The sequence below is a fragment of the Branchiostoma floridae genome, chromosome 3, assembly GCF_000003815.2.
Source record: "Branchiostoma floridae strain S238N-H82 chromosome 3, Bfl_VNyyK, whole genome shotgun sequence".
Classification (NCBI taxonomy): domain Eukaryota; kingdom Metazoa; phylum Chordata; class Leptocardii; order Amphioxiformes; family Branchiostomatidae; genus Branchiostoma; species Branchiostoma floridae.
Window position 1 is genome coordinate 14,539,623 of NC_049981.1, and position 27,488 is coordinate 14,567,110.

General features: G+C 45.1%; 4 protein-coding genes across 8 annotated transcripts in view; 2 read left to right on the forward strand and 2 right to left on the reverse strand.

The window, feature by feature from the left end:
* Positions 1–1,503: 1,503 nt before the first annotated feature.
* LOC118411910 lies at positions 1,504–18,959 on the reverse strand. 4 transcript variants are annotated; one of them, XM_035814405.1, is made up of 4 exons: positions 18,807–18,959; positions 17,784–17,811; positions 13,148–13,291; positions 1,504–12,984 (listed from the first exon to the last, which is right to left on the reverse strand). In XM_035814405.1, exon 4 carries the CDS (start codon positions 12,789–12,791, stop codon positions 1,713–1,715), a length of 11,079 nt encoding a protein of 3,692 aa, XP_035670298.1. In that variant the 5' UTR covers positions 12,792–12,984; positions 13,148–13,291; positions 17,784–17,811; positions 18,807–18,959; the 3' UTR covers positions 1,504–1,712. The 4 variants fall into 4 exon arrangements, with proteins under 4 accessions (XP_035670298.1, XP_035670301.1, XP_035670300.1 ...); XM_035814408.1 differs by lacking the exon at positions 18,807–18,959 and having other exon boundaries at positions 1,504–7,345; positions 7,415–12,984; positions 17,784–18,436; XM_035814407.1 differs by lacking the exon at positions 17,784–17,811 and having other exon boundaries at positions 18,807–18,956.
* Positions 18,960–20,367: 1,408 nt separating this feature from the next.
* Positions 20,368–24,056, forward strand: LOC118411913 (26S proteasome non-ATPase regulatory subunit 9-like). Its single transcript, XM_035814413.1, has 6 exons — positions 20,368–20,546; positions 20,860–20,962; positions 21,542–21,723; positions 22,223–22,324; positions 22,604–22,692; positions 23,035–24,056. The coding sequence occupies exons 1-6, from the start codon at positions 20,448–20,450 to the stop codon at positions 23,057–23,059; spliced, it is 600 nt and encodes a 199-aa protein (XP_035670306.1). The 5' UTR covers positions 20,368–20,447; the 3' UTR covers positions 23,060–24,056.
* On the reverse strand, positions 23,350–27,361 carry LOC118411912 (hydroxysteroid 11-beta-dehydrogenase 1-like protein). Its single transcript, XM_035814412.1, has 7 exons — positions 27,219–27,361; positions 26,588–26,669; positions 26,040–26,170; positions 25,586–25,697; positions 24,848–25,045; positions 24,525–24,691; positions 23,350–24,397 (listed from the first exon to the last, which is right to left on the reverse strand). The coding sequence occupies exons 1-7, from the start codon at positions 27,234–27,236 to the stop codon at positions 24,335–24,337; spliced, it is 771 nt and encodes a 256-aa protein (XP_035670305.1). The 5' UTR covers positions 27,237–27,361; the 3' UTR covers positions 23,350–24,334.
* Positions 27,249–27,488, forward strand: part of LOC118411914 (MICOS complex subunit MIC13-like) — a 3,889-nt gene continuing 3,649 nt past the window's right edge. For both annotated transcript variants that reach the window (XM_035814414.1, XM_035814416.1), the window contains exon 1: positions 27,249–27,387. In XM_035814414.1, the coding sequence (XP_035670307.1) occupies positions 27,338–27,387 (50 nt within the window). In that variant the 5' untranslated portion in view covers positions 27,249–27,337. The remainder of the gene's footprint in view (positions 27,388–27,488) is intronic.

Below are 27,488 nucleotides of genomic sequence, written 5' to 3' on the forward strand. Positions count from 1 at the left end.
GAGGAACACAGCGATCATGAAATGGCCACATTGCTCTGCTGTGTACAGGTGTTATAACTTTCAGTACTGTAAATCCTATGCTTAAGAACAGCTCGTCGATGAAGGCTAGACATGCAGGTTATAGGATGCGCCAAGTAGTAGTTACTCAAGCAACTGGATATGGTTTTGGAAACGGTGAGATGTTTCAGATAACATCCACTACCCTTTTTCCGTGACACTAGGCAGATCTGCTGCCGAGCACTCTAACTATGAAGTACAATAGTACAGATCTGCTCAGTGTTACTGACGAAAGGTAGTGGATGCTACCTGTTATGTCTGATCATTTCCCAAATTATATTCGTTTGCTTGGATAACGACTATTTGGCAAAAGTGAGTGCAAAACTTTTCTGAAAAGCCTTTGGAAGTTAATGGTTACTGCTTAAACCTAAAAAATTAATGAGTATTCGGTGATCATTTAATGATACTGCTGATATAGCCTTGTACATTATGGACTTGGTGAACCCTGACAGACAATTTTTACTATGGAGGACATAGTAGTGGCCTAGAAGATGTGGTACATGTATTTGAAGTAGAATCTAATTATACAAGTTGTAAGATACACAATGTATGTTGACCCTTGACATGAAGAGGTCAATGTTTTCCCATCAGGAAAGCCATCACAAGGAATCATGTTTTGCTTGTTTAAATATGTTAGATGCTTGTCGACGTAGCATGCTTAGAATTAAATCACGATTATAGCAGCCCGCCCGTCACATTTCTATGAAGTACTACTAATACTGTTGTAATGGTGTAGTATAAACTTATCGTATCTCGTCTTATAATTTCTGACTCTATAGAGACAATGGGGTATTTCATTCACAATTTGTTGCTGAAAATGCTGATTTGAATATATATTGCAGAGACGCTTTATTTGGTGTTGGACTCTTATTTGACCCTTATCAATATGTAGTTTTAGCAAAGGCCTGAGAGTAGCATGTTGTGTTGTACTGAACTAGGGGTGGGTACTGGTACAGGTATGGTCCAGGTCCAGAGGATCAGGTCCTGTTTGTACCCAACAGTAAGAAAAGCAATTGTAAATTGGCGTGAATATTTATTCTTGATAACACATTTGTCTCTTTTTTTTTTACAATGTACAAAGACACACACACATATATTGTACATATATACATGAATTGTATACACACACTATCTTCAGTCATGGTGTAGTGGACTCAAGTATTTTACATTCATGAAGGAAGCTACGTAGCATTAAAATCCATTTTAAGTTGTGTTTTGACATTGATGCTGTTGCAGAGATGTTAACGTTGGTATCATTTTTGTCGGCCACATATAATTTACAACTTACAATGGTGCTTAGTACATTTCCTTTCAATGCCGATATAAGGAATTCTCACACTGACAGCATGTGTGACCAATGCGTACACAGCTTTACAACACTAGATACTACCATCGTACATGCATATATCTATGCCTGGCAACCAATTGTTATTTGACTTAACAGAAACTGCTTAAATTGCGTCCCCTTGCTGCGCAGTTGCTATAAGGTCTTTGCGACCTAAGATGCACTTGATTCCTTCATTTTCCTTTTTCATCGTGGCTTCAAGTATGCATCGCTTTCATTTTTTTATGTTCAATGTGTTTCTGATATTCTATTCCAAACATCAAACGTGAGTAACAAACACATAGATTTTTTTGCCTCGCCAATAATATATTTATGTCGACAAATCATTCGACATTGAGTCGCTCTCTTCTCCTGATAGCTTAGATTCAATCGAATTTTTGACCTTATTGACGCCAACCTTCATTTTGCGGACAAGCTTAGTTGGGGTGAGTGTGCCGCCAGATTTCTTAGAAGTGCTTGGTTCTTCCTCTTTTGCTTTACTAGCAGCCAGCGTAGGCTTCCCCTGGTGCCCCCGGCTTGACAAGTCCTTTTTCTTCTTCTCCGAAGTATTTTTCTGCATCTCCGGGGGAAGCGGTGGACCATAGAACGTTTTTTCGGTCGGGGGGTCCGACTTGTGCGGGAACGTCTCTTCCCCCTTTCCCGCTTCCTCCATGGCCCTTTCTCTGGCCTCTCTCTCTCTTTTCCTCTCCTTTTCTTTCCTTGACTGGAACATTTGAGAGAACTTGAAAGGTTTTTTCACTGTCGACGAAGCTTCCTGCACCGGTGTCTCGTCCTTGGCAGAGCACTCCTCTACAGTCTCCAGTTGTTCCATACTTTTCTTCACCATGGTGTACGCCTTCTTCTCCAAGGCTTTCCAATATTCGTCGTCTTTCAGATCCTCCGCTGAGACGGGTTTGTCCAAGTCTATCTCATCTTCGCTGTCTTCTGACGAGTCGAAGACTTCCATGTCCAGTTTCTTCGGTACTAAGCCCGTGCCCGGCATGCTCGGTCTGGACCGGACGCCCGTTGACGCCCCGAAGTGACCGGGTAACATCACCGGTGATCGGTCGACATCATACTTCACTTGTTTCTCGATGCCAGGTGGCTTGTAGGAGGCAGAGGTCGCACCAAGCTCCCTGCCTGACGATTCAGCCCGCCGGATGTTTGTGTGAGACCGGTCCTGGCGAAGCCGTGCTCTCTCACGTTCTTCTGGATCCTCAATATTCCACCATGGCTTTTCACGATCTCTGGAGAACTTGCTACCCCAGTAGTAGTTAACCTCCGCATCCAGCCGTGCCCTTTCGTCATCATTATACTTCTTTATCCCCGACGACACCCAGCTGTATGGACGCTGATGCTCAGAAGTGTCTGGCTCGGAGGATTGTTCAGCGTTTGGAGGTTCTGCTGTAAGTCCGGTCTGGACTATTGGCGGTCCAGCCGTCTGTGCTGTTGACTCCATACGGGGAGTCCTTGGCCTGTCGTCAGCGTCCTTGGCTGACTGTACAGTCTTCATGGGCTCAGATTTGGTTGGTTTTTCCTCTTTTTCTTTACTAGCAGCCAGTGTAGGCTTCCCCTGGTGCCCATTTTTTGTCAAGTCCTTTTTCTTCTTCTCCGGAGTATTTTTCTGCATCTCCGGGGGAAGCGGTGGACCATAGAACGGTTTTGCGGTCGGGGGGTCTGACTTGTGCGGGAACGTCTCTTCCCCCTTTCCCGCTTCCTCCATGGCCCTTTCTCTGGCCTCCCTCTCTCTTTTCCTCTCCTTTTCTTTCCTTGACTGGAACATTTGAGAGAACTTGGAAGGTTTCTTCAGTGTCGACGAAGCTTCCTGCACCGGTGTCTCGTCCTTGGCAGAGCACTCCTCTACAGTCTCCAGTTGTTCCATACTTTTCTTCACCACGGTGTACGCCTTCTTCTCCAAGGCTTTCCAATACTTGTCATCTTTCAGATCCTCCACTGAGACGGGTTTGTCCAAGTCTATCTCATCTTCGCTATCTACTGACGAGTCGAAGACTTCTATGTCCAGTTTCTTCGGTACTAAGCCCGTGCCCGGCATGCTCGGTCTGGACTGGGAGCCCGTTGACGCCCCGAAGTGACCGGGTAACATCACCGGTGATCGGTCGACATCATACTTCACTTGTTTCTCGATGTCAGGTGGCTTGTAGGAGGCAGAGGTTGCACCGGGCTCCCTGCCTGACGATTCAGCCCGCCGGATGTTTGTGTGAGACCGGTCCTGGCGAAGCCGTGCTCTCTCACGTTCTTCTGGATCCTCAATATTCCACCATGGCTTTTCACGATCTCTGGAGAACTTGCTACCCCAGTAGTGGTTAACCTCCGCATCCAGCCGTGCCCTTTCGTCATCATTATACTTCTTTATGCCAGACGACACCCAGCCGTATGGACGCTGATGCTCAGAAGTGTCTGGCTCGGAGGATTGTTCAGCGTTTGGAGGTTCTGCTGTAGGTCCGGTCTGGACTATTGGCGGTCCAGCCGTCTGTGCTGTTGACTCCATACGGGGAGTCCTTGGCCTGTCGGCAGAGTCCTTGGCTGACTGTATAGTCTTCATGGGCTCAGATTTGGGTGGGACTCCTTGAGACGCTCCTGTGTGCCATTGTGACACTGGAGTCCTGTCCATCACGGGGGTGTTCCGCTTAACAGCAGTGTCTTTAGACGGTTGTTGAATCTTCATCGGGGATAGTGAGGTCTGTTTGACAGATTTGTCTGTTGCCTGTATGTCTGTGCACCTTGGTGACAATGCTTCCGTCCCCATCGTGGGAACTTTCCGCCTAACAGCATTGCCTTGAGTTGGTTGCGGAATCTTCGTAGGCAATAGTGAGGTCTGTTTGACAGGTTTGTCTGTTGCCCGTATGCCTGTGCGCCTTGGTGACAATGCTGTTGTCCTCATCGTGGGATCTTTTCGTTTAACAGTCGTGTCTTGAACCGGTCGTGGAATTTTCGAGAGCAAAGGCGCTGTTTCTTTGAGAGAGTTCTTTTCCGTTGATTGCATGTCTGCACGCCTTGGCGACAGTGCAGTAGTCCTCATAATGGGAGTTTCCCCCTTAACATCTACGCCTTTTGTCGCTTGCGAGATTTTTGTAGGCGCTGATTTTGCGGTCTGGTCTCCGGACGGTCCAGCTTTCGGCACGATTGCTCCTTTCTGTGAAGCTTCAAGACTTGGCTTTTCTTTCTTGTCCTGTGTGGACTCTTTTGTCTGTCCAGATCTGTCCGGACCTGTGACTGGAGGATTTGCTTCCTTAGAAGGTGGTGAAGATTTGGCGGTGCTCGATGTACTTGCTACTTTGGTGGATGCCGTGGGTTTAGAAGGTAAGTCCTTGGACGTTACCACGACCTTCTTAGGAGTGCCCGAGGCTCCTGCTTCTTGTGACCCCTTTAATTTGGATGACATGTCCTTTTTAGTGAAAGCTTTGGGACCGGACCTCTTTGTTGCAGCATCCTTAGATGCTGAATCAGGCTTTTTAGCATACTTGGACGGGGTGGCTTGCGCCTTGGAGCTTCTGCTTTCATTGACGTCGCCAACAAGGGCGTCCCAAACTTTCTTGGAATACTCTTTGCGCATCATACCTGCCTTTCCGCCCTTCACAGTGTCCTTCTGTGTTTTAGCTGCTGGCTCAGCCGAGCCCTTCGCTGACTGCTTGCCAGTTTTTCCAGCCGCAGATCCAGGTGGACTTGTTGAACCACCTGCTGTCTGTATGTACACGTTTTTTAGGGAAGTTCGACCCTGGGCTGCGGACGACTGATCCTTCGCCATTCCTGATGCCAACTCCGTCCCAGACGCTGGCTGAGGCCGCATCTCTGGAGTCACGACAACCTTTGGTTTGGGCAGGCTCCGTGAGGGCCTTTCTTTGCCGCTGGAATAGGCTTTCTCGCCTGGCTGTCTGTACGGATACTTCCTTTCGCTGGTTTGACTTGGTTTCCGGACCAGTGGAATCTGTGAGGCGCTGTCTTCCGAACGGGACTGTATCCTACAGGTGTGGGTGCGGGGATTTTTCCGCGGTGCCCTATGGTGGATTGGAACCGACCTCTGAACGGGTACTTTATCTTCGTCGTCACTCTCTAGGTGCATTTTCATCACCATCGTCACATGGCATTGTTTGCATGTCATTCTTATGGCGCGGTACGTCCATGTATGCTCATGGCCGTGCTTTTTGGTGTTGCATATAGGCACGGGGACTTTTTTGTGCCCCTCATCCTTCTCGTCGTCATCCTCACTGTCAGTTTCTATATGGTATTTTATAAGCAGGGGCTCGTTGCAACTCCCGCACTTGAATCTGGTGGGCTCGTACGTCCAGTGGTGGGCGTGGTCTATCATGCAGCAGGGGGTATCCTCCCCATGCACAACCTGGTAGTTGTTGTCGCACTGGTACCAAGCGCTTTCACCGTGGTCAGTGTGGTTGCAAAGTGAGAGTTGGTGTTGTTCTGCCCCTTGCAGCTCATGCAAGAATGGGCGTTCCAGATTGATGGTCAATTTACTGTCCGATTTTATCCACTCTGTAGCCGTCTGGTAGTCATCAGCCGACACTACCACGCCTGGCTCTAGTGATTCTTCAGAGCACTGGGACCCTGAGTCTTCGACCACATTCATTAATGATGTCGTCATCAGCAGTTCGGAGATACTGGTGTTTATTATCGCGAGCTCTTCATTTGCCTCTGCTCTCACCTCCTCGAGTTTCTCCGGCGAAATCTGTGACTTGTCTTCCTCGAGCCCGAGGAGAAAATCTGTGACATCCTCCTTGTCCTGATGGAGCTTTATGGACAATTCCCTTCGACGAAAGAACCTGTCTACTGTCTGTGTTATCTGGTGTTTAAACGTGTCCTGGGGATGGTCATAAGGCTTTTGGACAAAATACTCAGTAAGCCTTGGCAGTAGAGGTGGTTCCGGGATGTTAGTGTGCAGCACGGCTGCTTTTGTCCCGATGCTGAACTCCTCTGCCGTGCTGTGTTCTGTGCCCTCGTCACGATGGGTGACGGTTCTCTTCTGAGACAAGGTGGATTCCTGCGCGGCGTACATCGACATGACGGTGTACTGTCGGTTTGGATCTGGTACCGGCTGCATGGCCCCGGAGCCGACCAGATCCAAAAGTGGCCGCGGCGACGCCTGGGAGGCATCTCGCTCCGGGAATCCTGAGATTCCGGACATCAGAAACTCCATTGTTGGTAAAGCAGGAGGATTGGGGACTTGTCTAGATGTATATCTGATTTCAGACATCAGAAACTCCATCGTCGGCAGCGCAGGAGGAGACGGAACCCGTCCGGATATATCTGTTATTCCGGCCATCAGTAGCTCCATAGGCGGCAAAGCCGGGGGCGAAGGGACTAGTTCGAATCCTGCCCCATGCATCATTAGGTGTGGTGTGGCTCGTGAAAGACTTGGGCGCCTCAGCTGCTCTGGGGTTGGGAGCGGTGGCGGCTCAGGGATATGGCCAAATTCCATTGTACCCACGGTCTCGCTGGCCTCTGCCACATCTTCTACTGATTCATCTCCCTTTGTGACCTTAGTCTTGTGCGTCATTTTGTTGGAAGCAGTAGTACTCCTCATAAACGCACCACCACCTTGTCCCTGGCCTGGACACATCAAAGAAGGCGGGTACTGAGGGGTTGCTAGAGCTGAAGGTCCTGCCATTTGAAGCGCCATGTTAAGCTGTGGCGCCGCAGGTGGAAGACTTGGGCGCCTCAGCTGCTCTGGAGTTGGGAGTGGTGGTGGTTCAGGGATATGGCCAACCTCCATTGTACCAACGGTATTGCTGGCCTCTGCCACATTTTCTACCGTTTCATTGCCCTTTGTGACCTTAGTCTTGTGCGTCATTTTGTTGGAAGCAGTAGTACTCCTCATAAACGTACCACCGCCTTGTCCATGCCCATGGGACAAAAGTGAGGGCTGAGGCACTGACAGAGCCGATGGTCCTGCTAACTGTAGAGCCATGTTTGGCTGAGGCCGTCCGAATCCACCTGAGATTCCGGCCATCAGTAGCTCCATAGGCGGTAAAGCCGGGGGCGAGGGGACTCGTCCGAATCCACCTGAGATTCCGGCCATCAGTAGCTCCATAGGCGGCAAAGCCGGGGGCGAGGGGACTCGTCCGAATCCCCCTGAGATTCCGGCCATCAGTAGGTCCATAGGCGGTAAAGCCGGGGGCGAGGGGACTCGTCCGAATCCTGCCCCATTCATCATTAGGTTTGGCGTGGCTTGTGGAAGACTTGGGCGCCTCAGCTGCTCTGGGGTTGGGAGTGGTGGCGGCTCAGGGATATGGCCAAACTCCTTTGTACCCACGGTTTCGCTGGCCTCTGCCACATTTTCTACCATTTCATCTCCCTTCGTGACCTTAGTCTTGTGCGTCATTTTGTTGGAGGCAGTAGTGCTCCGCATAAAAGTACCACCGCCGTGTCCCTGGCCTGGAGACATCAAAGAAGGTGGGTACTTTGGGGTTGCCAGAGCTGAAGGTCCTGCCATTTGTAGCGGCATGTTAAGCTGTGGCGCAGCAGGTGGAAGACTTGGGCGCCTCAGCTGCTCTGGCGTTGGGAGTGGTGGCGGTTCAGGGATATGGCCAACCTCCATTGTACCAACGGTATTGCTGGCCTCTGCCACATTTTCTACCGTTTCATCGCCCTTTGTGACCTTAGTCTTGTGCGTCATTTTGTTGGAAGCAGTAGTGCTCCTCATAAACGTACCACCGCCTTGTCCATGGCCATGAGACAAAAGCGAGGGATGAGGCACTGTCAGAACCGATGGTCCTGCTAACTGTAGAGCCATGTTTGGCTGAGGCCGTCCGAATCCACCTGAGATTCCGGCCATCAGTAGCTCCATAGGCGGCAAAGCCGGAGGCGAGGGGACTCGTCCGAATCCACCTGAGATTCCGGCCATTAGTAGGTCCATAGGCGGCAAAGCCGGGGGCGAGGGGACTCGTCCGAATCCCCCTGAGATTCCGGCCATCAGTAGGTCCATTGGCGGCAAAGTCGGGGGCGAGGGGACTCGTCCGAATCCTGCCCCATGCACCATCAGGTGTGGTGTGGCTCGTGGAAGACTCGGCCGTCTCAGCTGTTCCGGAGTTGGGAGCGGCGGCGGCGGAGGGATCTGCGCAACTTCCGTAGTTGCCATGGCTTGGCTGGCTTCTGCAACGTTTTCCACAGTTTCGTCACCCTTTTTGACACTCGTCTTTTGTGTCACCTTGGCTGACGTAGATGTGTGGTGCATGGCTGTGCCTCCAGAAAGGCTGGGACCAGTCAGTCCACCAAGCTGTGGCATAGGCAAGCCAGGTGCGGTAGGGCGGTGTGACAGCAGACCCATAGTTGGCACAGAACCGGGAATTGCCAGTTCAGCCGGTGGCGTTATCTGAGCATGTGCACCGAGACCAAAAGCCGGCAGCGACGGCGTTGGGATATGCTCAGCCTGGACAGCCGCGACCACTTGCGATGCCTCTGCTGTATCCTCAGTCTCCCCTGTAGACGTCTTCCTCCTCACAGTGGTGGAGTGTTTCAGCTTGGTTGCCTGGGACTGAAGCCGGAAGGACAAGCTGTCGTTTCCAGGTGAGCCGGACTGCATATGCCCGGGCACCGCGTGGTCCCTTCTTCCTATTGCATTATGCAAGACTTGGCCCAGCGTCACCGGTGATAGAGGAGGCATGGCCGACACTGGGTGTGCAGATAATAAACCCAGGCCAAAGGACGGCAGGGGCGGCGGTGACGGGATTCTGTTGGTCTGAACTGTGGCGACCATGTATGATGCCTCGGCCGTGTCTTCCGTCTCCCCTGTAGACGTCTTTCTCCTCACGGTGGTGGAGTGCTTCAGCTGCGTCGCCTGGGACTGCAGTCGGAAGGCAAGACTGTCCCTTTGAGTTTGCATCATGCCATGTGCTGTATCCCTGCTCTCTGCAACATCACGCAAGGCTGATGCAAGGGCCGTGCTTTGGACCCCTTGGCTTGTGTGGTCCCTGCCAACAGGACTAGAGCTTCGAGGGGTGCCTGTGGGCGAAGTTGCGCGGGAAGATCGTACACTGCCGACATCACTTCCCGCCACACTGCTGGTGACGCTGCTTCGTGGGGAGGGGTGGAACTCTACGTGTCTGAATTCCTTGCTCTGAAACCGAGCCAAGAACTGCGGCGGAACGTACACCATTGCAGCTTCCTGCAGCAGTGCCTGTGCCTTCGGTGTCTTGTCGTCCGACTTGTCGCCGCCCGACAGATAGTAGTCAGGGGGAGGAAGAGGGGGAGCTGCCGGCGGTGCAGCGAACTGGGCCTCCACCATGGTTGCCATTGTAGCAGTCTCCGTAGAGATCTCTGTGCCATCTTGCTCCCGGGAGCTGACGGTGGCGCGCTGTCCCACCTCTGCCGTTTGTGTCGTGTATACAACAGGAGTGGCCTGTGCTGGCGCACTGCCTCCTGGGAGACAGCCTGGCAGTGGGGGAGGAGGAGGCGGAGGGGTGAACGCAAGTGCTGTCTTCCTCACCGCCTGACTAGACTCCAGAGAAGTAGTGTCTTTCTTCTTGCCTTTCCCGTATTTGGTCACAGTGCTCTTCTGTGACATGGCACTCGACTGAGAGTTGAAGTGCAGGGTCTGTTTCTTTTCCTGACGATCTTCCCCGCGATGTTGGAGCGTGTTCTTTAGGTCTTCGACCACTTCTGGGTGGAGACTAGAGCGCCTTCGACGGTCTGGCACTTTCCAGATTGTGCCTTCTGGCTCTTCATGCCCGTCAGATTTCTGTGACTTTGGAGGAGAGCGTTTTTTGTCAGACTCCACCTTAGCCCCTTGTTTGCTGCCTGGCTTCTCTGACTTTCCACTCTCCGCCGCAGTGTGGGGCCTTAATGGGTCTCTTTTCATACAGGGAATGCTTGCTTTTCGTGGCATACTAGCTGTCGGCATCATATTCTTTATTCCTGGCGATTGTTCCCGGACTGGATAACGTCCCTTGGACAGTTTGGTCGTCTGCCTTTCACTGCGTGGCTGTGCGTCTGTAGCGTTTTGATCATCCATGCCAGACACAGAGGGCGGTGGGGAAACTCTGATCGCCAACAGGCGGTTTCCAGTCGACGCTGCCGTGTCTGTCCTGTCGACAGGAGCGTTTGAGGGGAGTACAGGCAGGCCGCCTTCTTCTGTGGCGCCTATGAGAGGCATCAAGTTTGCTGCTCTTGCCAGGACACCCGACAAGATTTCAACAAAGAACATTGTAAGCCCCAGTGTGGCTGCCTCCATCGTGCTGTACGTCTGGTTAACTTGATGGACCAGTTCGCCAAGAAGTGTTGGGTTAAAGAGCTCTGCCTCTGTCGCTACCACCACGGGGTTGATGATCGAGACAGCGCGGTTCAGAATGCGGAGGGAACGGTTGTTTGCCATCAGTCCCTCAGTCACGGAAACCGTTATTTTCTGAACGGCTATCTTGACTCTGGCCTCTGCACCGTAGGATACAACTGAGTCTGCCACAGCCGTGGATCTGACTCTAGCACCTCTCTTGGTTTGGGCAGGCTCTGTCTCAGGTGTCCCCCCAGAGGACCCAGATGCAGACGCCAGGCCTTCCATGCCCTTAATGAGGCACTCGGAACTTCTTGGTGCAGGGGGAGGCTCTTCCATCCCTTCCACGCTTTTATCTGGCCGGACTTCGGTCAAAGAGCGCAACATATAAGGGGCATCGACTCTAGGGTCGGTCATGTCTCGTGGTTTGTCTTGAGTGGTCCACGACTTTTTCTCCTTAGGGGCCTTTGTCCAGATGGGCACGGGCTCATCAACGGTGGACGAGCCGAGAGCGTCTGCGTCCAGGCTTGAGGACTTCCTGGCTTGTGTACGTGTCTCATTGGTGAGCGCAGGGGACATCTCACTACCCTGGTCCTTCTGGACAGAACTCATTACACCTTTTTTCTTGTCGTCCTTCACCTTAAGGATTCCGCCTGATTGAGGAGACTTCTTTCCGGAGGGGACATTGTTTGCCGGGAAGAGCCCTGTCATACCAGCTCCCTTTGCCTCTCGGGTGACGTTAGAGCCGCCAGATTTCCCGCCAAGATAATCTGGCTTGCTCGCGTTCCCTGTTTGCGGGGAGTCCGTCTTTTCCGAGGGCTTCAGTAGGGGCTTAGGTGTGAGGCTTGCACCAGGTGCCTCTTTCTCAGCTGGTGCCCCTCCAACAGCCATACCAAGCTTATCTTCTTCGTGGACTTGCGGATCGTCTGAGTCACCAATCTTAGTGATGCCTGCGAAGTAAATGCTTGAATTCTTTCGCCCGCTGAAGGTAGGTTCGTCCTCTTCGGTCTCCGCATGACATGCCAACTTGAGGTCAGAGTGTTTGGAGTGCCTTAGGGAGAGGTTGCTGCAGGGCAGGTCCAGGCCGGGTGGGGGCGGGCCTAACTCGTGCTCCTTTTCCTGCCTTTGGATCTCTCGGACCCAGTATGTCAGCGCCTTGTTGTTCGGGTTGTGGTTCTTATCGAACTTCTTAACCCACGGCCTAGGGTCAGGAAAGTCCTCCAGCTCGCCAAAGAAGTTTGGGGTGGTTGTGAATTTTCTGCGGTTGGCTCGACGACGCCTTTCTTGTCTTATGGCCTCCTGCCTTTCTTCCAACTCATACTTCTTGACTGCGCCTTTGATGACGTTTGTGGTGAATATCTTTGCCAGCTTCTGTATCTTCTCCTCGTCCTCCTGTTCCTTGGTTTTGGGGGCATCGCCCTTCATGAACGCCAATCTGTTTCTCACGGTCCAGGCGACCGCCTTAGCGATCGTTTTGAACTTCTTCTTTTTCGGAGGGGCCAACTCCTGTCTGGCGTTATAAATCATCTTCTGGCGGAGGATTTCGTTCGTCTTGGAGCATCTGATCCGAAGCGTCTTCCCAGACGCTGTTCGGATCTTCCCCTGTCTCACATCGGCCATCGTAGTTATCGACTGGCTTTTGTGGAGATGCTCTGTTGCTGCACCCTTGGAGTCGCGCCTGTGCACGAGCTCGTGTGTGCTCCCCCTCTGGTGGGTCTCGGTCGTTTCGCGAGAGATCGGCTTAAACTTCGTGATCTGCGAGAGGAGACCGAGGTCTTCCCTTGAGCACTCGCCCTTGATTCGGGTCTTCTCGGCTTGGATGAGTCCGGTTATATTAAGAACAGAGTCCATCATGTCCACACCTGACTCACAGCTGCCGCTCGACATAGACGAGCAAGATTCGATTTCAATCTGCAGGTCTGAAGTGGCGGATTCGATTAGGTTTTTCGCAAAAATGGTGGTGACGTTGTTTTTGGAGCCACCTTTGAACATCTTGCTGATGCTAGTCGCACTGCGGAGGACTGTTGGGTCTTTGATCAGTTCCTCTGCATATTTTGATACATCGGTGTTCGACTGCGCAGGGGAGGGACGCGCAACGCTAAGTGTGGGACCTATCCCAGCACTACTGCTAGAACTACTAGCACTAACATCTAACTTATCTTCTACAGTATACATTTTTTCTTGTGATTTTTGTAACTTTTTTCAACAACTTATACATAAACTATATACGTTAAACAGTCTTTGCTTGCTTCGGAGGAAGGAACTTGGCTCTCGTCGGTGATGGTGGTTGGCGGGGATTGACGAGGATGGCCGAAGTCTGCCGAAGTCTACCAAATTGCAAAGCTGCCTGTAACGAGGCGACGTCGTCCTTCGGAGAGGGAGGGAAAATAATTACTTCTTTCTCGGCAGTAAGATGCATATGATTTGTAGGAAAGGATTTTCTATTTCCACCAAGCGCCTTCTATCACGCATTCAAATGCAAATTTGAATTACCATTTTTACTTGACAAAAAGAGAAAGTTCTAGACAGACCTAATCTACAGCTAGGGTGGATCAGTGTCACGGTTGGTGTAGGAAGACATGCTGATGTTGATCTTGATCCTGATGTTGATAGATAACGCTTCCTGGCGGTTGTCTCTGGTACAACACCAACGTCACAACCCAGTGGCTTTGCTTCTGCAGGTGCACATGAGTCTCTAGTGAGGTGAGTGGCACTAAGTTGAAAAGAGGTGATGGAATTGGAGAGATTTCCCTTCTGTACGACTGTTTCTATATCTTTCCGTTTTCGCCAAAGCGTACATGTTATGTCTGTAATGGGCAGTATACGGAATAAACTGATCCATATTTGTTGCAGGGGAAGGGGACTGACCATGCCCCTCATAGTCAACCAAATGTTGTGGTTATGTGACATGACACCGACGACAATTGCCTTTTCATAAGAAATATTTCAAATACCAACACAAACATTTGCACACGTGCTGAGAAAAATGAGAGGGTGTGTGTGGATGGGAAGACAAGCAAAAGACTTCTAATCACAAAGATTAACACCTTCGCAAAATAACGATTTGTTTTCACTAGAGATGGTTTGTTGATTGCATTTCTAAAGGGGTTTTAAGATTTCCAGGTGTGTGTAAAGAAATGTATCCCCTGGAAATTTCGGCTTTTCGTGCAGTGTTGGTACGTTTGTTTGCATACAGGGCCTGAAAACGTTGTCTTGCGGTTGTTTTGTGTATGGCTATTGTATTTTGGGAAAGATCACCAGTTATAATGATTAAATGGAGAATACCAATCTTATAGTGGAAATTTTGCTAGATCGTTTGCGCACACAAACTTCTCCCAGAGTGGCCTCAAATACGCAGAATGTTATTATTATTATTTAATAAATAAGACATTAAAGACATTTTTGTTATATATGTTAAATGGAAACATAGGTTTCATCTATCGCTCCTGTTATCCAGGAAAGTCCGGAAAGGAATTGTCATACACGTGCTGTGGAGATTATTATTGTCCAAAATATGATGTTAAACGTTTAACTCCATTTACCTTGCCCCTTTACTTGATCAAGAGAATTTATGTCACCGATCCCATAGATAGTTTCAGGAGGAGAGCATGTTTAGCAAATGAGTAAATACATTAGATAAGGTTTAAATGTAACATAACCAGTAGTTTTATATCATATCCTGGGAACGTGCTAGGCTGAATGTATTTGTCTTTGTTTCTTTGTGTCTTTTGATACAATGATTAAAAGAAAACTCCGAGAAAAACCCAGTACTTGATTACTAGCTATAGTATATGGCGACGCACGGAATAATTCTCTTGCCAGTGGCTTATATTTACTGAAGGTCAGAGATGTACTTCTCCAGCAAAATACGACGTGTCCTTAGGTCTTATATCTTATGACATCTTCAAAACACTGTGTGTGAATTCCTTTACATACGTTTAAAGAAAAGAAGTAGTGTGTACACCTTTTGCTTTTTAGTTATTCAACGTACTGCATTTAGCCCTATTTCCTTTTTGGGGATGGACGTAAATCATTTTTGTTACAAATAAGATTAATTCCTAGTTGTTTGTCGAAAACTGGTGGTTCAAATTACAACGTAAGCACCAAATGAATATCATTTTCGTGGTCTTATATATTTGAAAACATTAGTACTAATCGTGCCGGTGGTTTAGATGGGAATGATTGAACACGAACTGTTGTATCGACTAACTTTCATGGCGGGAAACGTCCGTACCTTTTTTGTAAGTACTTGAAAAAAAATCTTCCTGGTCTTTCATATGAGTAAACATTGGTACTATTTACTGGAAATAAGATTAGAAACAGAAACTTCACACTAACGTTAACTATTTGCTAGTTATCGACATCATTAAGCATATAAACTCCATATTTTAGAGATATGGACTTTGTACGTCGGATGGAAATTGCCTCATAGAATGTACATGTATATCTAATATGATAACTAAACCCGAGCACTGATTTGCTGGAAATTGTCCCTAGCTATCATTAAGTTGGTAAAAACAGCTGGGTCTTAAGGGTAAGAAATGTGCACCCTATGATTTGTTTAAGACTGTGCTGGCCTTTCTGATAAGACAACTCATTCTTAATTCAATACTAGTTTGGTGTAGAATAAAAATTAAGACTTTAATCTTTCCCAAACACACACCCTCTCTCTCTGCTGTCTGTAGGTGGGTGGAACTTAGGTCAAAAACGCTCTTCAACAAAATGTTTACAACAAACGATAGTTAAAATCTATACCCCAATATAAAGGTTGACCTTTCTGAGGTCAGGTTTTGGGGTACAGATATAGAAAAAAAGAAATTAATCGTTTTTAGTGTTTTATCATACATGGGGTCTAGATTGATTCGAATCTACTACAAGTTCCGTCTGGACAAGGCAAAGAAGATTAAGAGAGAAGAAAACATAGTACTTCTTGCGCATTCTCTAAAATATCTACGGACACTCAGATACACAATGGATGTACATGTGTACAGTGTAGCCATGAGCAGTATTGTAGTCCTTCAACACATGGTGTAAAAAGCATAAATGGAAGTGTACATAAAAACTGTTACATGATTCAAGTGTGTGTACATCAAAATATCTAAACAAGAGTAAAACGTAAGGCTTTTTTAGACTTCCAGGTTTACATTTGTACAATATCACAAAATACGTTCTCTTTTGATTGAATAAAAGAAAAACTATAAGGCCACAGCAAGTAAATTTTATGGATGATGCTTTCAGCAAGCTCCAAATTTAATGCGTGCGGTCAAAAAAAAAGTGGGCAAAAAGCAAGATGCCCATACTTTCAAGTTTGGAGACAATATATATACTTGACTTGAAACAAAATTGTATAACAATTAACAAGGCTTTTATTTCTGTATGCAATAACACAGCGACACTTTCTATGGCAATGAAAACAAACAACAACAACACCGGGGCTCATCCGTCTGTGTCTGCGAACCGATAGCTTTATTATACTTTCACGGAAAAAATGGGCTTAAAAATCCTTTGAGACGTGTATATGTAAAAGAAATGACATACAGAGGTTCACTGTATAAAAAAAAATCATTGATTGGTTAACAAGGGCGTTGAAGAGGTTCATCAGTCACGTATGAATACAGTTAATCCAAATTTTCTTTGAGCAATGACTGTTTTTAAAGGTAAAGTACATACCTCCAGATTTTCGACAATGGCGGTTCTTGATGCATCGATAACACTTTCAGGCTGAATGTTTTGTGACCTAAGCACTCAATCGCAATGACTCAAATAGCTGAACAAAGTCAGTTGCTTTGCTTAACGTCGAACACATACCAGTCGGCAATGACTTTGCGATTGCGTTTCTAAATACTTTTTAAACATTAAACGTACATAGAAAAGTTGATTGGCGTAACACAATCAACAGATATACCACCAGGAAACCAAAGACAACAGCAGTGTGACTCATTACAGTACATATGACGTTTTACGATAGGACTGATGGACGTTTACGACATATTTTTAAATGTCTTTATCATATGTTAACCATCGCTAAAGGGTAACAAATTTTTTTTGCGTGTCCCGAAATCATCCAAAATCCATAAAATTTACTTGCTTTTGCCTAGTACTTTTTTTTACAATCTATTACTGCAATTTAAGGTGATAAAATTCACATACATCTGTTTCAATGTGTACACAGGAAAGTAGAATACCCACTAGTAATATGATCATAATGATATGGATGTTTCATATTTTATAATACGCATACTAGTATCCTACTGCCTGTGTACGTATCTGAAACTAGATTCCTCTCTCATTCTTTTGCTTCAACATGATAAAAAACATAACTAAACCTGTGAAAACAATTAGTACTAACGGAGACGCAATCTATCGCGTGTGTCAATCAATTCAATCTTGAAGTGAATTAATGAGATAGCGTACTTCTATTTCATTATTCACTAGAAGATGAGATAGTACCCTTCATGGAGGTTATATGAAATATTCTCCTCGTACCTTCTATCTTATCATTTCACTAGAAGAACTAAATCTTCTTTTGCTAGTGAATTGATTAGATAGTGCCCCTCTAGTAAACCACGCGGAATTCAGACGGAGCCACGGAAGAATCGATGATTTTATTTTGTTCGTCCGCTTACGGTATTTTTCTCTGGAACGCCAAACATTACTCAAGAGCAACGGCTCTCAGTGCAAAGTGTCGCCATGTGGCGCCACCTGCCGTAACAAGGCGGCACTGCAGCTGACGTCGTCAACCTGAAACGTTAAACTTAACCTAGTGATTCAATCTCTGATATCCTATATAATGAATATTTATTACTTACATATGACTTCACAACCCTCACAAGTTGTACCTACCTTGAGTTGGTTGATCTTCGCTGATGTTTTCTACACTTGCTAATGTATAACGTCCATCGCGCTCGCAATGATGAACATCACATTTAGATGGATCGCTCTTTGCACTGCTTACTTCTTTTAAGGTGTTCACGACTCGATTTGTTTAACGAGCCACAAATGTAAACTTTCGTGGTTACGTGTGGAAAATATGACACAGTTGTACGTCCCGACAGCGGGTCGCAGCAACATGCTTATAGCGGGCCTGCTCGCAGTGCCTATATCTATATCTCCTATATCTATATTTTCCATAGACAACAGCGAGACAACAAGAAATGAGTGTCTCACCTGACGCCCTGAGGTCTCGAACACTGCGCTGTAAAAAGAACGGTTAGAAAAGTTCAAATCTTTATTGAGGTTTCTCTAAAAATCGCGGTGATGCTTGAGAGTTGCGACGAATACGTCCTCTCTTCAAGGTCACTTGCAACGATCTGTTTACAACTCTTGTTGTGCTACCACAGTGACGTGAGGTGACGTCACTGACGTTAAGTAGTGATGATGGAGTTTAGGTTCTAGAACAGCTTTAGGCGGCGGGGAGGGGGGCGTTCCGATTTGAATGTTTTTTGATGGCTGAACTAAACGTGGATTTTTCGTTTCATATAAATTGAGTAAATCTAGTATAGGTAGATTGAAAAAAGAAGGATTTGGTAATTAATTAGATAGCGCCCCTATAGTAAACCACGCGGTATTCAAACGGAGACACTGAAGAATCGTTGATTTTATTTTGTTCGTCCGCTTACGGCATTTTTCTCTGGAACGCCAAACATTGCTCTAGAGCAACGGCTCTCAGTGCAAAGTGTCGCCATGTGGCGCCACCTGCCGTAACAAGGCGGCTCTGCAGCTGACGTCGTCAACCTGAAACGCAAAACTTAACCTAGTGATTCAATCTCTGATATCCTATATAATGAATATTTATTACTTACATATGACTTCACAACCCTCGCGAGTTGTACCTACCTTGAGTTGGTTGATCTTGATGTTTTCTACGCTTGCTAAGAGATTTAACGTTAATCGCGCTCGCAATTATGAACATCACATTTAGATGGATCGCTCTTTGCACTGTATACTTCTTTTATGGTGTTCACGACTCTGATTTGTTAAACGAGCCACAAATGTCCACGGACTTACCTACAACTTTCGTGGTTACGTGCAGAAAATATGACGTGCGCTAACACAGTTGTACGTCCCGACAGCGCGTCGCAGCAACATGGTTATAGCGGGCCTGCTCACAGTGCCTATATCTAACGTTATATGTCCTATATGTACATTTTCCATAGACAACAGCAAGACAACAAGAAATGAGGGTCTCACCTGAAGTCCTGTGGTCTCGAACACTGCGCTGTAAAAAGAACGGTTAGAAAAGTTCAAATCTTTATTGAGGTTCTCTGAAAATCGCGGTGAAGCTTGACAGATGCGACGAAGACGTCTTCTCTTCAAGGTGACGATGGCTGCGATGTGTTGCGCCGTGACGTAACGTGACGTCACTGACGGCGTACTGTTTGGGGGTTCTAGAACGATTGTTACGTGAAGGAGAGGACATGCGTCCAAGCAGACGGAGAGCACGTGATCAGCAATTAACACAAAAACACGTGACCAGGCAAGTTTCATTGGTCACTAGGTTCCTCTTGGTAAAGCCATTCATCAAAGTTTACATCTTTTTATCAGAAATCAAATCGACGTGATATAAATGGATATAACCAAAATATGTAAATGTTAAGACAAGATATCTTGCATCCTGTTCTGTTTGTGTGAGCCATTTCAATATTCATACAAAAAATGCATTCACAAACTTTTCAAAGTTGACTTTCTTATCAAACTATCCTGAGGCCTGTGGGTATGGTCGTTTGGACTCTAAAGGTTCTTGGTTCCAATCCCTACCAGACCCCAATGTTGTGCCTTTGAAAGGGCATTTCATACCTCATTCCACTCATGTGAAAATGCGTACGTCTGCTTAGCTTTCGCTCGAGTTTGAGGAGAGCAGCACATCGAGAACCCATCATCACTTTTTAAAAAGAGTAAAGGTGGTATCTCAATGCACCGGTGCAGCACTGCAGGGTTCGTTCACTGCAGCATCGATTCATAGATATTTGTATTGATTCTTGAAATTGTGTTCCTAGTCGTACCTTGAAGGTTTAATAGCGCAATCCACGTCCAAGCGGAACCGTTTGAAGAGTGCTATGAGCTTGGAGATGAGATCCACGTTCCCCACCCTATCGGCGTGGATCAGTACTATGTTCTCTTCATTGTCCGGGATTCCTCTATGGGACACATCATATAGGTCGTAAAACAACGGTGCATATACGTATAAAAACACAGTTTTTATAAGCTCATCCGGACATAAAATCTCGGCCGATTATTATATTTCATTTGATTCTTATTTCTTTTCATTATAACCAACGCGAATATTTCTGTCTAGATCTTACAGTAACCTCGTTTGCTGGAGGTTACAATTTAGGCTAAAAGCAAATATTTCAGGTACTGAAAGAAAGAAAGAGAAGTTAGTGGGGGCAAGCTGGATATACTAGTAACGTTACTGGTTTATAGATCCGGCAAAAAATGTACAAAAGGCGCCGCATAGCGGTAAATGTTTATTACTGCAGATGACGGTAGACTAGTATATGGCATGCGCATCAGGGGATGAAGCACAAGAAAAGAAAAGCGAGTTGATTTAGATTAAGGAATATTCAGAGAGATTTAGATGTAGGAATATTCAGAAAGAAACCTCTGCATCCATATAGTTACCACAAGCTCACAGTAATCAAGTTCACATACAAGAAAATTTGGGTGCGTCCAATCTTTGTGTTGGAAATTACAGTTCAACTTTTTCAAGAAGTTCACATACAGTCAACCTGTGTTGACAAGGAGACAATCTGACAGTGCAGTAGCGCGCCCTTGTGACATTTATCGGTATTGCATACATGACCAAACTTCCCGACAGCTGCATTATTCAAGATGGCGGCGCCCATCTCTGCAGACGATGTGAAAAAGTTGATGGCCAGAAAAGATGAAATTGAGGAGGAAATTAAGACATGGCAGGACGTTTTGGAATCGGTAAGTCCGCACGAAATACCAACAATTAAATCTACGTTATCAAATATCTATAGAACCCGTGCATTTTGTCGAAATTAAACCTGGGGAGGGGATACTGTACTTTCTGCTTGTTCATGCTGACATGCTGTTTCTGTTTACAAATCTCCGCCTGAAGAAAACAATGAAGAAAAGACTCAAAATGCATACCATCGTGATAAGTTTTTAATTCATGCCCTCAAATTTGCATCAATCATTTCCTCATTCCCTGAGTTGCATTGCATGCTGCAAATTGATATGTCTGTAAACTGTGTTCTCCTGGACCAATTCTGTGTAGCAAAAGGGAGTGGGCATGAGTGGCCCCCTGGTGGACACAGAAGACTTTCCACGATCAGACATAGACGTGTACCAAGTCAGGACAGCACGACACAACATCATCTGTAAGTATTACATCATATCACCAACGAAGAATTTGATGATCTCACGCTTCTTTAAAAGTTTGAAGACTTTTTCTCGTATGTCTTGTTGTTTTAATTGTCTTCAGTGGATGTAGTGAATGCAACAAAAATACATAATGTTAACGTTAGAGTTTAAAACTGTACCTCCCTGTAAATCAGTAGTCTCTTTAAAAAAATCCATGACCTGAACTGTCAGTACCTGATTATTGACTAGTTCTACCATCTCTGATGTACTTCAGGCCACTATGAGATGACTGACCTTTGCAGTCATCTTCCCACTCACTTCCAGTCACTCTACTCAAACAACTACATACACAGAGCCTACAAAAAAAGCCATACCACAAAATTGTCAAACCACTGGCCAACCAACTTGCACCAGAAATTAAACCTGTAACGTCTCGATCGTGTGTCTGCTAACTTAGCCACTCGGTTATTCAATACCACCGGTTTCCTTGACATCAATGTTGGATCGACCAATCAGTGAATCACACCTAACCTTGCCACTGAGAGGGTTAATGTGTTACTCAGTTAAAGTTTTATTGACCATAACTTTGACCATAGGTTTACAGAATGACCACAAGGCGATCATGCGTGAGATAGAGGAGGGACTACACAACCTGCATGCCCAGGCCAGGGAGAAGGGTCAGGGTGAGAAAATAGAAATCCGGCCGGAAAATACGGACAAGCTGGAACCCTTCGCCAGGGTGGACAGCGTTGCTGCAGGGGGGCCTGCCAGTATGGCCGTAAGTACAATTATACAGAATGTTTTTTTACTACACTGTTGTGGTAGATTTCTTTTTTTTTCAGAGATTACTATAAGGTCAATTACTTTTGCAGGGAATGAATTTTGCAGTAGAATGGGAAAGATTTTGTGGCATTTTAAGTTTGAGGTTAAGATTGATTCTGTAGTAACAGTTACTGAAGTGCTAGTGATACACTAGAAATGCATATTTGTAGTGTTATCAAATGCANTGCAGTAATACAGTCATCTGGAAAATGAAAACATTGTGAAAGTTTTAAGATTTGTCATTAGTGAGGCAAAGGTGCTTCTGTCATGTATTCTTTTGCTTTCTGTCCTTTGAACTTATTATAAAAGTACCAGGAGTTTTCTAAACATCTAGAAATGAGTCATCTACGTTGTATCACTATCAGTAAAATTCAAGTTGGCAGTGGATGCACATGTTTATCTGTTTGACACAAGTTGTGAGTGCTGACATGTTTCCTCCTTTTGTTGTTTCCAAGGGTCTGCAGGTAGGAGACCAGGTGCTACAGTTTGGGTCGGTGACACCAGCAAACTTCACAGGCCTGCAGAACATAGGACAGGTGGTGCAGCATAGTGAGGGGGTAAGTACTGTCTGTACTCCAACCACCTGTCTAACCCTTACCCCTTACCTTAGAATATAGCACAGGTGGTGCAGCTCAGCACGGGGGTAAGCACTGTAGTCTAACCCCCATCTAACTCTGACTAAGTCAAACCTTTATCTCTAAAAATGCACCCAATTACACATGTATGTTCCTTATCCCTGTGTCTTGTTTGTTTCAAGCACATACAGTATACTGTTGGCAAGTTTCCTCAATCATGATGTCACGATAGAAAATTGATTATATCTATGGCTTCTACAGAAAACGGTTCCAGTCAGGGTTCTGCGGGGAGAGGAGACGATGAACCTTGGTTTGAGACCACAGAGATGGTCTGGCAGAGGTCTCCTTGGGTAAGAACATTTGAGTGTGACATCATGCAACATTCCGTGGCATATTGTCCAACATACCAGTTGTCCATCAATGATTTTATAAGTAGAGATCCGGATCGGAGTGTCTGTTGACAGAGACTCTGATTGGGATCTGTTTCTGTCAACTGCATGAGACACTGCTCAAGATTTTTACCAGTAGAATCAATGATTATTAGACATTGATTCATGAAATTTATGAAATATACATTCAGTACAAAATTTTCTGTAAACTCTTGTCTCCTAGACTTCTAGGAAATAATTAGTATGATAGAAATACCTCTGTGTACTCATCTAATATCTATATTTTTTTCTTTTATTTTTCAGGTGCAACATAGTTCCTGTTACCTGATCAGTGTATCATTAGGAAATCATGTTGGATAGTAAATGTACAACTTTTCATGCATTCCTACAGTACACGATGTAAACTGTTGAATACATTGTGTTCATGGGCATAAAATATAGATTCTTCACTATGGCAGACATGAAAAGAAAAATAAATTTCGTGTAATTCAAGTGATCATTAGATGTTCAATTGCTCATGCCTACATGTTCGTGAATATCAGTGCTATTTTGAGAAATTCTATGTAGTTGGTTACTGCAGGTATTAATAGAGTTTAAGATTTTCAACTGCATTGAAACTTTTTTTCCAAATAGACATTCAATTGCTTAATATAGACATTTACCTATGTTACACTTATGCCATTTGACTGTCTAAAAAGACATTGGTGACATAAGTTATAATTGCAGAACAAGTCAATGTTGTTACTATGTATACAAAGTACATGTAAGTGTTTGTTTGAGCTGTTTAGTCATAAAAGCTCAATTTTGCTTGGAGGACGCTGTTGTATGACAAACAGTGTTGCTAGATGTCAGTTGAATAATTGTCTGTATTGATATCTATAGAGGTGTTGTTTGATTGGCATTCTGTGGTATGCCTAGTCCATGCATGTGTAGACACACCCATTTTTACATATTAGTAGCTAATAAATAACAAAGTATGTCTGTAGAAATTCCTATGTCTCCTGTCGCTCTCCCCTCTGCTGTGATGTTTTCCTGTCCTGTTGTCTTCTTGCATTGCTTGATTCTTGAGTCTCCATTACCGCGGTGAACTGGACTCTATTACACATTTGTCTCTGTTACACTTACATCATTTGACCATTTAAAAAAGAAAATTGCTCATGTAAGTTTGCAGACCAAAAGTCAATTTCCTTACACATGTACAAATTGTAGATGCCATGAGGCATGACTGACAGTGTACTTGAAAGAAGTCAGATGTATAATTATTGTTATATTGGCATTAATACATATTCTGTGGTGTTTCAATTCAATGTGAAGGCACCCTCATACCCATATTGTGCTACACATAATTTTATACAATCATGTAAGTTCAATAGAAAAGGTCCATAGTAGTTTTAGACTCATAACAATTAATAGTAGCAAAGTCCATTATAAGCTTCTGGCATATTTGTATTCTACAGGCTCTTGTTACTTTAAAATAAAGAAGTTTTTTGTAATTCCATCCAATCCAGAACCTGTGGAAAGAATGGCCGGAGTTTGGCCATTGGCCACACCATAATCCACGGGTAGTACAGCTCACGTTGCCGTACAGTGCCGCTGCGTATAATCACCATGGCAGCATCCTCCGCTGAGAGAGCGGTGAGTTTGCAAGGTATTCGATTCCAAAGAACTTGAAAAGAGAAGAAAAAGAGATTTAGTTGTTTTGAAAAACCAACAATGTTTGGACTGAGTAGACTTCACATGGAATTTTCTAAAACTGCAAATTGATACCAAATGTTACATATGTATCCTTTTACCTTTGCTGAGTTCATGGCTTGTTCCGTGTCTATCAAGCCCAGCACCACCAGTGTAATTGACACGTCAGCCTTCTTCAGTTGAAGCTCCTGTCGCAAAGATCCGAAGAATCCATCAAGGGCAAACTTTGCCCCCGAGTAGAAGGACAGGAAAGTACTCGTGATTTTACCTGTGGCAACGTAGTGCATGTCAAAAATGCAGGTTACTTTCACTCTTAGTAATCTGCCTTTTGTCAAGGTAGTTTTATAAGGTCGGTAAATCAATTCAATAAAGTTTTCTTAGGTTTAGTTGCATAATAAAACTTCAATGGTTTGTTGGTTCTTACCTAAAAGCGATGACACGACCACCACACTGCCGTTGCTCTGCTCTAACATGGGTAGCGCGAGTGATGCCAGCCGTATGTATGACAGGTAGTTAATGTTGGTGAAGTCCTCAAGGAATGCCATATCTCCGTCCCATAGAAAAGGGCCTCCTTTGTTATAGCTTGAACCCATGTGGTTCAACACAAGGTAGTCAAGTCCTCCTGTGTACATTTTGCAAGTTGATAAGATGCTTTTAATAAGTTAGTACTTTTTTCTAAAATTGCAACAGAAAAGTGACTTGTGCATTGACTGTGACTGAGGAAAAATACGTCATGAAATTTTCCATCAAATATTTGCAGTATTCTCCTTTGTGCACAATTTACACAAAGGAGAACAAGAAATCAAAGATCTCATAACTCCATGAAATAATTAGTTTTTCCTGATTTCTTTTTTATTGATTCTTCTTAATTCATAGCAGGAAATTGAAGGCTGAAAATGAAACTATTCTGGACCTTAAAATTTGACCTGACTTTCTGTCAGTGTCCCAAACATGCCTATAATAGGTTACCCTGAGGAAAGCTGTAGCAAGGGCCAGACATTTGATGTGTTCTTTGCTGCACTAAAATTACATTTTCAATGTCATTATTACAAGCTTTCAGTAGAAGCCGCTTACTTGAACAACCCATGGTCATTTTGCGAGATTATCTGGTAATGGTATGGTAACAATAGCTGATTTGACTTGATGTTAGTATTATGAATACCAAATTTTTCCTTTGCTGTTTGGATGGTCCTCTCACAGTCCTCTGGTTTCCCCATGTCTCCTGCTACATAGATGGCCTCCTGGGCTCCCAGGTCCTTCATCTTAGCTACAACCTGGACAAATACAGGATGGACCAGAAATAATGTCTCCTGCTACATAGATGGCCTCCTGGGCTCCCAGGTCCTTCATCTTAGCTACAACCTGGACAAATACAGGGTGGACCAAAAATAATGTCTCCTGCTACATAGATGGCCTCCTGGGCTCCCAGGTCCTTCATCTTAGCTACAACCTGGACAAATACAGGGTGGACCAGAAATAATGTCTCCTGCTACATAGATGAACTACTGGGCTCCCCAGGAAAACAGCTTTGACGTATTGCACAAATTGGTTTCATATAACTGCAATAAAATACATAATGTATTTGTTTGTCCCAATGATTTTCCTAACAACTTTGCCTCTTTGAGTCGTGCCTCCCTCCTTGCGGTGATGACGACCTTTGCACCCAGCCTTGCATAGTGGTACGCCATCTGTTCACCGATACCAGTACTGCAACCAGTGACAACAACTCTGGCTCCCCTCAAGGATTCTACAAAGAAAACCATCAATTTTATATTTGGTAACTGTTACCTGTGCGTGTGTTTAAAAACAATTTCAGGCTCCATTAATTTTGCTTTGAAACAAAAGAGCTGACAAATTTCTCCTTATCAATAAGCTGCTTCACAGTTGGAACTAAGTATGCACAAGGTCAAAGGTGAAGGCCCCAAACTTAGAATATATATATAAATAAACTTAGAATAAACAATTCTTGCAGCTTTGGCCATCTATTCAACTTTTTATGTAACCATTTACAAATTGTGAACTGACAATTACCTAGAATGTTCTTTTATATCTAATCTTTACATTTCTGGATCATCGCATGATCTGGATGAAAAAAAATATAGAATTCAATACGACTGAGTGTGATATATGATTAACTACTTATAATGCATGGACAGACACTTACCAGGGTCAAAGCCATCAAAGTACAGATAGCAGCCAATCACAACAGCAGTCAGTAAAGCAAACAACCATGTCCATCCTGCCATCTATAATAAACATGGGAGTGACATAGGACAAAATATTCCTGTCGTTTTAGTCAACAACCATATTTTTCAAAGTAAAAAAGGACTTACAAACCTCTTGAGCTAAATCATTGATGTTAAAAGCATATTTTATTTATAAGTGTGAAGAATTTGTGAACTTCAGCTGCAAATAACACGAAACAGCAGTAAGACCTGCAATTGTATTGCATGTATTTCTAACCTTGTTGTAACCTATATCCCTGATATGATGAAAAAGCAACCAACATACGGACAACTGCAGTTCCTACGTAAGTTGCTAGGGGGCCCAAAGCCCATACAAATCATCAGGGATTGTACACATTTCTTCACATCTTGTACACCCAGAACACAGATAAAGTGTAACCTACTAAAACAGGCTAACACCGGTTCTCACTCACAGGTGTCCAAGCAGATCAAGGAGGTTGAACCTCCTTGAGCAGATGTAACGTTAAGGAGGAAACAATTGTTATTTCAGCTAGCATTCAACTTGAATACTATATACCATAACGTTACTTAACATGCAATTTCCTATACCCTTTGGTTTTCTGGCATAATGTGTAGTAGGAATACGGAGGCTGGAGTCAGACGGTCATTCTTTGTGCCAGGTGCAGGTAGCAGTCCGCTGTAGCAAAAAACTTGGGTAAAAGGTCAACATGGGGCAAAGGTCAGCTACAAGATCCAAGATGGCGCTGTCCTTGGTGAAGTAAGTCTCTTTCTGACGAAATTTTAGACGATTGTCAAATTGTTGTTGATTTTTAGTGTTCGCGTACTCATGTTAATGTAAGAGCATATCGTAGAGCTACC